At 39.4% G+C, this 13,807-nt stretch overlaps 1 protein-coding gene across 1 annotated transcript; it reads right to left on the bottom strand.

Annotated features, from left to right (window-relative positions):
• Positions 1-653: 653 nt before the first annotated feature.
• On the bottom strand, positions 654-6,837 carry LOC103713916 (mitochondrial carnitine/acylcarnitine carrier-like protein). Its single transcript, XM_039117056.1, has 3 exons — positions 6,620-6,837; positions 2,201-2,592; positions 654-1,379 (listed from the first exon to the last, which is right to left on the bottom strand). The coding sequence occupies exons 2-3, from the start codon at positions 2,590-2,592 to the stop codon at positions 878-880; spliced, it is 894 nt and encodes a 297-aa protein (XP_038972984.1). The 5' UTR covers positions 6,620-6,837; the 3' UTR covers positions 654-877.
• Between the last annotated feature and the right edge of the window lie 6,970 nt (positions 6,838-13,807).

The following is a 13,807-nucleotide window of genomic DNA, read 5'->3' as shown; positions in this document are numbered from 1 at the left end:
TATGAGAGTAGTTTTACCAACGAGAGATTAGGAGAATAACGATAAGCCTCATACATGGTTTTGAAGAAGGTTAAGTCATCAGCCACCGATCAGATATCAAAGCAGGAGTAGGTCATGCGATCAGTCCATTGGTTAGTGATGCAGACATAATCTTTGTGAATTCTCCTACATGCCAAGTTTTAGTTGCCAAGAGAACTTCCTTGGCAATGATTGCCAAATTTGTGAATTCTGCTGAATTCTCTAAGCTCAGCATCTAATACCATTGTAGCATCCAGATATCGTGTTCTTCAATAGAAGCCAATCTAAAATCATTTGATTTGAAGCTAGACTGGAAAGTATCAGGCCAGACTTCGGCTCATCGGCTTGTTCCCTTTGCCTCTACCAGCCACCCTCTCATAGGCCTTCCCAAAATCCTCTAGTTGCCATTTCTTCTTCCAGGGAGGGCTGTGAAGTTTCCAAGTAAAACAGCCAAAAGTGGATGTAGACCTGCAATCCCTCACCCAAAACGACCTTATCGACATCACTGCCCAATTGGTTCAAATTTGTTCGTAGATTTTAGAATGGGACTTCGAGTTTTCAATCTGGAAGACCACCACCAAGAGTAGAGTCACTGTGACATTTTAATTGACAGAAAGTGTCAAAGACCAATGCCATGGGAAAAATCTTTTCGAGCTTCCAATAACTAGAAAGAAAGAGAAACAGTATGTTAAGGAGCAACAAATGCTTCTGACCATCAAATATTTTGTACTCCACGGTCAGAAATGAACTGATGCATTCAGCAGGCAAAGCCAGAATAGTCACTAGAATCACCTTGCCCAAATAAACAGGAAATTTAGACCAAACTAGAGGGGAAAAGAATCAAGAAAGGGCATTCAAGTTATCCTAGACTCGACCTGGTCACCTCATAAGCCAAGAAGCAGGCTGCATTGGCTGGAACACTGCGAGCCATGGCTGGTCCAAAACCCCTGTACAGGCCCTTGATCCCTTCAGATGCTGATATCTTCCTAAATGCATCAATGGAACCAGAGAACTTGGGATTCTTGTAGTCATCAACCTGAATCACACTTTTCACAACATCTGTTGGATAGACAAAAAACCAGAAGGATGCTCCAGCCAAGCCACCAGCAATAATCAGATGACCTCTCCCAAGCCCTGAAGTGTTTTTTCCTCCAGCAAAGTACTGCTTGACGGCTTCGTAGACCCCAAACATTGCAGCATTTCCAGGGACTTCACGTGCCAAGGTTGGAACAAGACCTTTGCAAAGGCCTCTGAGGCCACCTTCTGATTTGAGAACATGCTTCGCCACATCCATAGGACCTTTATATTTTACTGCACCAGAAGAGGCAGCAGACTCTGCCAAGGCACTTTGGGCTTGTAGCCTGTTTTAAATGTGATGACGAGAAGAAAATGTTTCATATCAGCATATATAATGGCATGGTCCTTGTCCAAAAATTACATGCAAAATCTCAGCAAGTCATCCATCAACATAATCTCATTAATCAATGTGTTAAAATATGCAGACAGAGTAATTAAATGCCTAATCCGTTCAGTCTAGATACGCTGTGCTTGGTTGTTCCCCAAGAACAGCACCAGAAGGACATCAGAGACCTATGTCAGGAAGATGAAGAAAACTAACAAGAAGAGAATTCAATTGGCGTGCCTTGATCATTACAAGAAAAAATAGTAGATAATAGTTAAAAGAAGAACCAGAGGAATTTACTACTGAATTCAAGTCAAACCCTATTTCCTTATTGTTTCATCCCTACTACAAGGCTACAACTAAGAATAACTAGTGCCATTTATTATAATAAATTGCCTGAAAGACTTCGTCTTCTTTATATAAAGACTTCAAAATGGTTACAGAAACAGTAAACTAGTATTATTAAAGAGTGAAAACAGAATTATGGTCATTATGATAAGTTGCTTGAACCAATTCTTTCTTTTTATAATTTTTCTTTTTACTCTTGAAATGTTTTTGTGATGATCCACTAGCCTGTCTTACCTGATGAGTTGCTTTGTACTGCCTGACAATCAAAAGCAGGCAGTGGCCCAAATGTAGAGATGCTTTTTGTGTAAACTAACAACAAAGACTGAAAATACATTAGTAAAATGTTTCTCTACCTCTATATTAATCATAAAAATATAATCCTTTCACCAGAAGCTATTTTCAGATTGCAAATAAAGGCACACTATCACTGACCTGCACTTGATCAATTCTGTTGGACATGCTAGGAAGGAAACTGCAACTCCAGCACCAGCACCACATACAACCTGTTGGTTTACTGTGAGTGGGGCACCGGGTTCTGACCTTAAAAGTGCCTCCATTTGTCCCCTCACAGTAAAGAGAAGAGCATTGAAGGCTGCAACAGTGGCAAGTGGAGCTCCCATCCCTTTATACAAGCCCCTCGGGCCTTCGCTGGTCGTTGTTTGCTTAACTGCATCCATGGCACCAGAATACTTTGGGAATTGACCAGGAAGTGGGGCAGGCTGGCTCTGAAGTTTAACCTTAATGGTATCAAAGGGATGCCCAACAATCAGCTGTGCTGCACCTCCAATGGTTCCAGCAGTCAGATCCTTGGCTACATCTGCCATCTGTGACATCCAAAAATCATGTGAGAAGTTACAGCATATTGATATATCGTACTCCTGCAGCTTTTCTTTCTGAATTTTAATGAACATACAGTTTAACTCGCATTATGGAATCATATATTGAAGCAGAAATCATAACTTATCAAATGACATATTGCTGCCATATTTCTAAGAGGAGATAAAACAGTCAAAACATGTTGTAAACGTCCATTATAATCTTAAGGATGGTAATAAATCTGAGTAGGCTGTAAATATAATGATGCTACTACAATTTAAGTACTAACAGATGCAGCACAAGGACAAACTTTTATGAAAACAATTAACCAATACAAATTCAGAAGAAAAAAAAGGGATCAGCAACTGAAGTTAGAGAAAAATAAAATGAAATGCATAGGAACTTTTATATTAATTTAAAACATTCAACTCTAATGAGATGGAGTGACAGTCAAGGAATGGCAGCATCCTCTTGCAATAAAAGAATGATATAAAAATAGGCTAATCCTCATTATCACAGAGGACATCTTCTTTCACACAATCAAGAGGATATTTACTTGAAATAATATGATTAACAGTTTACAAACTAAAAAAAATAAAGTCGAAAACAAAAAATTCAGTTATGAAAAATACGCTATTTGAATGACTAAAAAATTTTCATATGAGGATTTAAAGAGGCCTTAATTCATATTTTGACAGAAAAGAAAAAGAGAAGAAAAGATATAGGTCCTTGACTCTTATAAGGTCAATAGTAGACTAGTGCTTGTGAAATTAATTAATGACAACTCATATATATTAACAGGAATTGTCTTTGATAATGAGTCTTTTAGGCCCTGTTCAGTAATCCTCGAATAATTTTAACTGGAATATTTGAGTAACATAATTCAAAAAATATCCTTGTTAACCAGGTAACCCGTTCCCATCCCTGGCACATAGTTTTAATCCAGTTAAAGTAGATAAGTACGAAAATTTGCTTTTCAATCTTCTCGAGAATTCCTGTTCCTTATTGTCAGGCCTTATTCAGGTGCCTAACTTAACAAATGAGTTTTATTCAGGTTTATTCGGAAACCAAAGAGGACCTTAGTGAAAAAATGTTATCAGAAAAAAAGGACAAGCAATTATGGTTTAATATGGAGAGAGCTGTCTGTAGCAATCAAATTATGGTCATAGAAAATAATTCTACAATCCACATTGTAAATCCAACTGCATACTGTTTACTTGAATTCAGTATTTTTTTGATTCGAGAAACCGAGTAAAATTCTACTGATTCCTTTTGAAAGCTACAAACATTTTGCACCCTTAATTTGGGTTTGCTCATCCAGTTAGTATGCTTCAATAACAAAAACATCAGCAGTCCTTTTATAACATCATCTAATATAAATCAGAGGCATGATATCCAGGGAGATCTAATTATTTTGATATTTCAACTTCTCTCAAAGTTCAATATCAAGAATTAAACCTCCATAAAACAGCATCCTAAGAGAGATAACCATATGGATCACTTTCTTGGTAGAATATTCGGCTGTTCTGTAAGATTTCTCTCAAACATAGAGAAAGTTCATTTCGTTATCTTCATGGTCATATTTCTCCTAGTTGCATTTCATTTATAAAAGACAAAATCGTTTTTGTTCTCTCAATTCTCAAATATCTCTTTCTTGTGCTTATCTAAATGGAGGCTTAATCTATCTTAAATGATTTATCACAGAACTATCTGACCTTAACAAACAAGCAAGCTTTATTGCATCTGCAAGGATCAACCTTAGAGGTCAACATTAATGATTCATTAAGCTCTGGACACATTTTACAGCAGGCATTTGACATGACAACAACCATCATCATATCAATGCCTAGATCATAACTAAGTTGAATACAGGCAAGAGGAGCATGTAAAAGCACTTGGGGCACAAGTGGGAAAGCCTAGAAATTTATGGAATTTAAACTTGTTTATTAGGGTGCAACACCACCCCAATATATATAACCCAAGATGGGAAACATCTGTAAGGAAAATGAAAGCAAGGTTTGATGTATAAAAATATCTGGAAAGCCTGCATGTGTACTTATTTACAGAATTTAAACTTGTTTATCAGGGTGCAACGCCACCCACAATATATAACCCAAGATAGGAAACATCTGTAAGCAAAATGAAAGCAAGTTTTGATGTAGGTAAGTTCATTAGCCTCAGGGGCAATAGTAAAAAATGAAAGTGCCTAATTGAAATACAGGTCTTGAATTCTTGTAGATATTCATGTAGTATAATATTCCTGACAAAATGCTTAATTAATATAACCATGTCTTGCCCCTGTATAAGCAAAAATATATGGCTAGCTCATTGCTGTTTTTAAATGATAATGAATGCCAATTCATTTGGTGTTTCAGAGACTACAGAGCCTTTAACTAAAGTTTGGCCTCCAATACCACAAAATCCCACTTTGTTGAGAATTCCTTCAAAGATATGCAAAATATCTAAGAAAAACTAGAACATGAAGCAGCAGAAAACTTGATTACGAGTATGATCTAGTCTAAGAAAATCCATGAACTAAACAAATTGTAAGTAAATTGTGCATCTTTGACAAAATAATGCTATCATTTGATTGCCTCCTCAAACCTTATGGATTAAAACAAAGCCAAGATTTTCTACAAGAAGAAAGCTGAAGAAAGTCCCTTTGACTTGCTAGTACACAGATGGGGAAAGATTCCACATGTCACCATGTAACTACAACAACTTGATTCAAACATGTTTAATAAATATAAGAATCTCACAACTTTGTACATCATTGTCTTTCTATAGTTGCTGATCCTTTCATGCAACTCACAATTTTGTCATTGCTGTTCTACCTCAAACTTGAAGCTCGCCATCTTAAGGATCACCGTTAAAATGGATTCAAAAACTAGTAGAATGAGACGGTACTACTGGTACCATACAGTTCTGTCATGAAACCAGTAATGATACAGGGTGTTGGGGCACCTAAAAGCATAGGATAGGGACGTAATTGGTATCTTGATCAGTCCCGACAGGTACCACGGCCAATGTGGCAAGAACAAAGCCTGTCCCGAGCGGAACGTTAGCTTTTTCTTTACAAAAAGTGCATGAGAACAGGATAAAATAGCCGTCCTGATTGGTTGCAACCAATACAAGCCAGAACCAAGGCCAGTTCGGCCCATACAAGCCTATCCCAGTCGGGACGATAATTTTTCTTTAAAGAAAGGGTGGAGGGCCATGTTGGTTGGCACAACATGAAGTGTGAAAGACAAATTGGTTGGGTATTAAACCTGGCACAGATCTTACTATAAATAAAACTATCTGACTCAATAATAACAGAAAATAATCTAAACTTATTCAACCACAGGAATATGAAAATCTGATGAAAACTAATGCCAACTGTAACGAAAATTCCATAAGAGTTGTCGAAATCCCCACTGCAAATCTTGTGCACTTTGCATCTATTTATCTAAATAATAGGGACTAGGGTACAGAATGGACTTCAAGGGTTCCATTCTTTAGACTAAAAACTGCGCTTATGGATAAATTGTAAAACATAGGACCAACATACAAAATCATTCAAAATAAATATCACCAGTCAAAACCTAAGATAAACAACTAAATGAACACTCAATGGATAATTCTTGTTCCACCCTAACACAGCGACATTCAAATACTAAAAGCTAACACAGTGACATTCAAATACTAAAGGGAAAGTGCTGAACCAGGCATTCTCTCCTGCCTTCAAAAACAAACATTGAATGATATCAATTAGGTATTCTGATAATAAACTTCACAACATGCATCCAATTTTTCCAGAGGCTCATCCCTCCCTCCCCTTTCCTAAATGGTTCTCATCAACATTTCACATTAAGCATCACAGAGCACAACTCAGATAAAAGCTACTAACATAAACATCTTGCGTTTCCATGAAAAAGGTTCTATGATCAAGAACAGAAATAGAATGGAATAGAATCATTAGAGATTAAAAGAACGGAAGCCATGCAAAACAAAGGAAAAGAAAATGGAAGTTTATGGGGGAGGGGTTTAGAGAACCTTAGCAGGATTTGAGCAGATCTCTTCTTTCTTCTTTGGATTGAAGGGAAGCAGCTATTTGGAATTCATTCCTTCTGTTTCCGGGGAAAGGAATCCATTTGTAAGGAAGCGAACCTCTCGAGACCACACGGGATCCCCGACAAGAGATGGAACCTGGGATGAGGCGAAAGCTCCACCTTTGGATGAGTGGTGGAAGCCGAGAGAGCGAGAGGCTATGAATCGGTGAAATGTCGGATACTAGATACGTTTTGAAGAAAGAGGGGTGGCGGAGAATCTCTCCCGTATTCCGAATCCGGTGGGACCTGCGAGGCGTTGGGTTTAGTGGGCTTGCGTCTACTGAAGATATTTTTTTTTTTAAGATATTTTTTTTTCTGAAGATATATATATATATATATCTTCAGATCTTTATATAATTCGTGCATCTTAAATGCCTTAAACTTAGTACCTTAATTTTTTAATATGATGGTTAGCCCAACATCCTACTTGTAGCCTTTATGATGGTTCTCATATAGATGAGCTTTCCAAGATTATTTGGATCCTAATATCCTGCAGACTTTCTACTTTGGACTCATTAAGAATATAACTCAACTTTTAGTTTATTTTATCATCAATAGAGGGATGGGAGGAGATATTCTTTGAAAGTTACACTCTGGGCTCGTTTGGTTCGCGGGAAGCATTTTCCTTCCTAGGAATATGATTCCCTGGAAACAAATTCCTAGGAAGAGGATGCTTAGGAAAGTATTTTTGGCATGTTTGGTTGACCATGGGAAAGTGATAAATTTCCAAAGTGCTTATGTTTGGTTGGCCATCCACTTTCCTAGAAAAGTTATGTATAATTCCTATTATGTCCTTAATAAAAATTAGGTTTTTAATACCTCTTTAATGCTTCTTTAATGCTGAAGGGACTTTTTGGGAAAAAGTAAAAATGGAATGATTTCCGCCTCATGGGAAAATAACTTTTCCATGAAATGTGGGAATCATATTCCCATAGAAATACAACTTTTCCTTCTCTCTCTTTTGAAAACTCCAACCAAACAAGAGGCATCTCATTACTTTCCCGTTGACCACACTTTCCTCCCTTCTTTTTCCGCGAACCAAACGAGCCCTCTAGAGATAAAAAATTATGTCAATCCATTGACGTATGATACAAGTGAACCTATTTTGTGGGAAACCTAGCCACTGAGATTACTTCTTCACTCAAATAGCTTAGTTTCTACCATAATGAACCTATTTTGTGGAAACCCCAATCATGAAGGTTCGATATCAACTTTCGAGATGGGCTTAAGCCCGGTCCCCTTTGATAACTCTAGCACTCCGCTTTTATACAAACTCTTGGTTAACAGATTTAACAAATATTTCTATAACTTAATATATTGCAAAAAAAATATTTTCTTTTTATATTATCTTTTTATATTTGTGACAAAGCTACTTCATATGTTTTATTGGTATTTTTTTGATATGTCAATTTAATTACGACCTTATTATCACAATGAATAAATATAGCTGGGACTAGTTTTAGTACCAAAAGAAGTTATAAAATAAAATTTTTAATGTACAGATGGCTAATAAAGCATCTATTTCTGACCCAAGTACCATTTATTTAAAGCCTAAAACCTCATTTAGGACAGAATCTTGAATACTTGTGGGCCTTTGCTTTCCCTTTTTCTTTGGCCAATTTTCGACATCTTAGCCCTAAATCAATCCATGAGAATTTCAGGAATGGCATCTTCTGTTATGTTAGGCATGTTCATAATCCAAGGGCCAGGCTATTGCGATTGCTGCGAGAAGCCTTTGATGAAACTTTTGATCTATCATCAGAGGGTTGTGTTATTTCCGAGCACAAGAAGAAAAAACAACGATATCATTAAAGAAATAATAAAAATAAAATTTCAAGTTTTGGTTATATGCTCTTTTTTCTTTTTTTGGATAGCTGGCATATCATCAAAGTTTCTTGGTGACATATCTGATGTATTCTTTTTCGTGCTATAGACTTCTATGATTGAAATCAAGCTAGAAAGCATCCTTTAGGAGGGAAGTTGGTCCCCTTTCAAACAGGGGTGTCAATGGGCCAGCTAAGGCCTAGGCTAAAAGCAAGTAATCCAAGGCTCAAGCCTGACTCAGCCTGGAACTGGCATGGGGATATCATGCCAAGACCGACCCAACTCAGGATATGTTTTTGGGATGGACATAGCCAAGTCCGGGACCTATTTTATTTGTACCATATTTTAAACCTAAGTTCGGGCTGAAAACTAGAGGTAGCAGTCGAATCAGACTAAATATGAGTCAGATCAGATATAGAATAGATCAAAATTCTATCAATCTAAATCTGAACTATTAATTAAATAGGTCAAAAATTCAAATCCAAATTTAGATCTGACTATTTTATTAAATAAATAATTCAATCCGATCTACCATCGATTGATTCAATTAAACGGATTAAGCATTGCCATCTTTTTTAATTCATCAGGTCTTGATTTTTAGGTACGAGCCCATAATAAAGATTTTTTTTTAATACAGCGGTAACTCATACCATACGCGTATGAGTATATTTATAAGAGTCAAAAAGAAGAAGACGACTGAAAAGAAAGAAGTAGACATGAGATTTTTTTAACGGAACTTTTCTGAATGGTATGCGGCGAAGGAGGCAATCCAGTCAGCAGTACTATTTAACTTTCGATGAACATGAGTAGCCCAAAAAGCTACCAGCCTTTTCGCAAACTCGTATATATCCTATACTAATAGATATCTCTCAACATAGTTGCCAATATTTTTCTGAACCTCGCCGATCACTGCAATTGCATCATCTTCAAAATGGATACACCCTTTCACAGCAGTAGGCGCCGTGACCTTTGCACGCCGGTTTTATTGCCGATGCATCGGAACGAAGCCAGGATTTACGGCTCCACTGACACCAGCGTGAGATAACGTTTTGTCTGCAAACCTCGGGCTCCGTACAAGCAAACAACCCTCCATGATGCAGTGCGACGTACAGCACGGACTTGGCATACTGCCCGCAAAATCGGTTTTCGGTGGGGTCGGCTTCTTTTATGGCTGCCGTTCACCGCTCGGAAGACCATTTTGGCTTTTTTGGAGCTCTTTCGGTGCCCCTTCAGCTCTCTTCAGACTGGCGATTTGATGAATTTGTTAAGACTGGAAAAGGAAATGAACGTAGGATTGCTCGGTAACAATAAGTTTTTTTTTCGCAAATAAGACAACAAACTTGTTCAAAACACGGGATGGCATATTACCAAGAAGGATTAAATAAAAACTGAAGTGGAAAGATTTAAACTCAGAGTCAAGACATGCAAGAATCAGGGAAAAAAAATAATCATAGGTAATTAAATAAATAAATGAATCGCAGAGATTGAAGCTTATGACTTCTAAGGATATATATGAGCTTTGGTGATATATTAATTAAGCAAATAATATCAGAAACTTAAATTGATAAAGAAAGAATAGAGTAATATATGTGAGACATAATATTTAGCACATCAATTTAGGATACATGGTACTATGAAAGGAGGTATCTAGAGATGGCACTCATAGGAAAGGAGGTATCTAGGCCTATTTAAGACACCAACTTGTGCACCCAAGATTACGTGGGAAAAATCTTGGCAGTTACACCACTCAAGAATTGAACCCCTTGCTCCTTGCTTGTAAATGAGGGGATGTGACCATGGAACTAATGCTCAACTTGCAGTCATTCTCATCTTCCTTCATCTAGTTTGTGCCCTCTTTATTTTTGAGCAAGAAAACAATAAAAAGTTACATGCTATTGTTATCATGGATAGGTTCTAGGAGACTCTACTCAAGTATTGCACACCAAAACATCACAATAACTGCTATACATAAGCCAATTAAGCTAGATCAACTCGAACAAAAAACAAAACAAAATAGGGCATCCACTAAGTAAGAACAGTAAGATCAGGTAGAGAGTGTTAAGAGAAGTTCTAATATAAAGACTTGATATATATGTTGAAACCTACCTACAAGCTTAAGCTGTTAGATTCTAACCAACTCCCTTTCAAGTCTTATCCACTAGGTCCAATCAAAGCATGTGCCCAATTATTCTTTTGATTGTACCATGTGTTGCCATTCCAGCTTAAAAGCCTACTCTCCAAGGTTAGAGTGTTACATGCTCTAACCTAGCACACCATGACCGATTCAGAGTTGCCTATCATCGTCAGGCATCAACTTTGATGTCATTTGTTGGCGAGACAGAATGTTAATCTCAACAGAACTTGATATGCATGTTAGAATTAGGGCTACAAATTTGTCAAGTCAACTCATAACTTAACTCAATCTCAACTCGATTAGACCCAAACATAACCAATCGTATTTGAAAACCCAAGATCTTGCATTTTTCAATCTGACCCAATCCAACCTGACCCATATATCATCCTGATTTAGTTTAAGTCACCGACAAATAGGTCGGACTTGGTCTAAATCCAAATCATATAAATATCCTCCTTCACTTTTAAAGATCTTTCCTAATTAATTGAATGAACTCTCATTAAACTAATCATTCTTTTCATCTCAACAGCTACATTTCCTCTTATCTATTTTCATTCATTACATTTAAAAATTTATATTTTATTATTTCTTTTGGTGAATTTTTATTTACAATACCCCAAGTATTTCAATACAAATAAATAAAAGGTATTATTTAAAATTAACAATGATCATTTACATGGATGAACTTAAAATTTTTCAAATAAAAATTCAACTTTAATTTGGTCATTTGTAGTTTTACCTATTTTTACTAATATACATTAATTATTAATTATTATTTTTAGTTATAAAAGAAGAACTAGATGCAAGAGTAACCCAACTTGAAAACCAAATGGTTCAAGTTGGATTTAGGGTCATATTTGATCTTGACCCAAGCTGAATGACCTGCTAAGTCTAAAATACTTTTTATCAGCTTAAGCCAACATGATCCGATCAGCTAATGGGTTCGGTCCAAATCCAAAATATTGACATGAAATCAAGTCGGTCGGGATCAAGCATGGTACGGTCCAACCCAACCCCGTATGCAGCTCTAGTTCGAGTCCAACTCGACTAAAAGTTTAAATTGTTAAAACTTACATGCAGTTCCCACGGGAGAGTGGGCTGCAGGAAACAAGGGAAGCAGGGGCAGCCAATGCCAGCAATGAAAAAATTGTCAAACAATCAAAATATTTCTACTTCTCAAAATTTGATGGTTGCTCAAGCGGAGAAGCACCTCGTAGCCTCAGCCAAATAGGTTACCTTATATACAGTAGCCACAAGGACTCATATGGAAGTTCGTTGACCATCGTCCTGCCGAACCCGCTTCTCATGCAGCACGGCTGTCTACAGACACTTCCAATAGTTCGCGCAGGTACTGCCATGGCCAATCACAAAATAACTTAATTAGGATTTTTTTTGGTTCATAAAAAAAAATTATTATTAAAATATTATTTTTAGAAAGTATATTTGAGTACCACATCTGTCACAACTCCTAACAATCTTAAACTAAATTTTAAGCTCACTTATGCCATGGTTCCTAATGATTTTAAGCTTTAAGCTATGTACCACTTTCGTCACACTCTGAATCTATCACTTCGTGCCCAATCACGAGTATGGCTGCATGGTCACCTATTGTTGTCACCGTGGCCTCAATTTCTCATCATGGGCACTCTTTGGTGCCCATAAGAATATATAATAAGTTAGATCAGTTAAGAAATATAAATTAGAGCTTAAAGTGCTATACAGTTTTTTATTAAGGGCTACTCAAGATTATTAATTAGGTACTGTTGCTGGGGGTCCAAACCGAGAACGATTGGCACAGCGGTGTGAACGGGGTTCCCTTTGAATCGCTTTGGTTGCGCTCCACCTTCCGCCGGGAAACCTGCAAGCAAGCCTCGCACCACCACTGGGGTAGTGGGGGCCCTCCGACGATCAAGTTAGAGGGAATCGAAGGAGAAGGAGAGGTAGCAGGTAAGATGATGCTATGGAGAATCTTGCTCACCCTCCCCCTTCCCCCCCAGCCCCATATATATCAGGCTGGGGGGTTTTTCTGGGGATTGGTCATCATGTGGCACGATGGGGTTGCCACTGACATGGCCGTTATAGGGCGTCGTGGGGCAGCGCCGGGTACGGCCATGGCAGGGCGTAGTGGAGCTCCGCTTCGTACGGTTGTTACAGGGGATCGTGGGGCAGCGCCGGATTCGGCCGTTGCAGGGAGTAGTGGAGCAGGGGGCCGCGGCGTGCCTCAGGAGAACAGTCTGTTGTTGTCAAGAGATTGCCGATCCGAGGTCGGATTGCTGGATCAAGGGGCAACCGACTCGGGGTCGGATTGCTGGATTAAGGGGCAACCGACTCGGGGTCGGACTGCGGAGCCGAAGATATCCGACCCGAGGTCGGATTGCTGGATCAAGGGGCAGCCGACTCGGGGTCGGACTGCGGAGCCGAAGATATCCGACCCGAGGTCGGATTGCTGGATCAAGGGGCAGCCGACTCGGGGTCGGATTGCTGGATCAAGGGGCACCCGACTCGGGGTCGGATTGCTGGATCAAGGGGCAACCGACTCGGGGTCGGACTGTGGAGCCGAAGATATCCGACCCGAGGTCGGATTGCTGGATCAAGGGGCAGCCGACTCGGGGTCGGACTGCGGAGCCGAAGATATCCGACCCGAGGTCGGATTGCTGGATCAAGGGGCAGCCGACTCGGGGTCGGACTGCGGAGCCGAAGATATCCGACCCGAGGTCGGATTGCTGGATCAAGGGGCAGCCGTAGTCTTTCTGGGCGCGTGTGCCGGTCACGTGGGGCATGGTGGCTAAGTTCCCCCGTAACAGTAGCCCCCCACTTCCGAGCCTGGAACCAGGAGGGGAACGGGTGAAGGGAGTGATGCTTCGAGATTGCCGCCATCCCTCGGAAAGGCGCGCGCGCTCCGAGCTCCCCGCCCCTTTTTTTATGGCGTATGGCGGTTATCGCTGATCTGGCGGTCTGCGGATTTCGGCGGACATCCTTCCTTAATGGCGTCGATTCGCCTTTGGGGCGAGAACGATCCTTCGGTAGCCAGGCATCCTCTGGCGTCACCGAGGCGTCACCCGCCTTTCTGCCTATTTAACCGGGGGCCCTCCCCCGTCCGCCTTTCTCTTCACAGGTATCCTCGAGTTTCTCCCTTGTGCTGTTGCCGTTGCCGTCGGACTGTTCGTTCGCTAC

Source organism: Phoenix dactylifera, unplaced genomic scaffold, assembly GCF_009389715.1.
Source record: "Phoenix dactylifera cultivar Barhee BC4 unplaced genomic scaffold, palm_55x_up_171113_PBpolish2nd_filt_p 000167F, whole genome shotgun sequence".
In the NCBI taxonomy this organism is placed as follows: domain Eukaryota; kingdom Viridiplantae; phylum Streptophyta; class Magnoliopsida; order Arecales; family Arecaceae; genus Phoenix; species Phoenix dactylifera.
This window is presented reverse-complemented; position numbering and strand designations above follow the sequence as displayed.

Bases quoted from the DNA above. Each gene is read 5' to 3' on its own strand.
- LOC103713916 (XM_039117056.1), bottom strand. From the start codon at position 2,592: ATGGCAGATGTAGCCAAGGATCTGACTGCTGGAACCATTGGAGGTGCA. The intron at 1,380-2,200 runs GTCAGTGATAGT...CATTTAAAACAG, and splicing joins ACAGAATTGATCAAGTGCAG to GCTACAAGCCCAAAGTGCCT.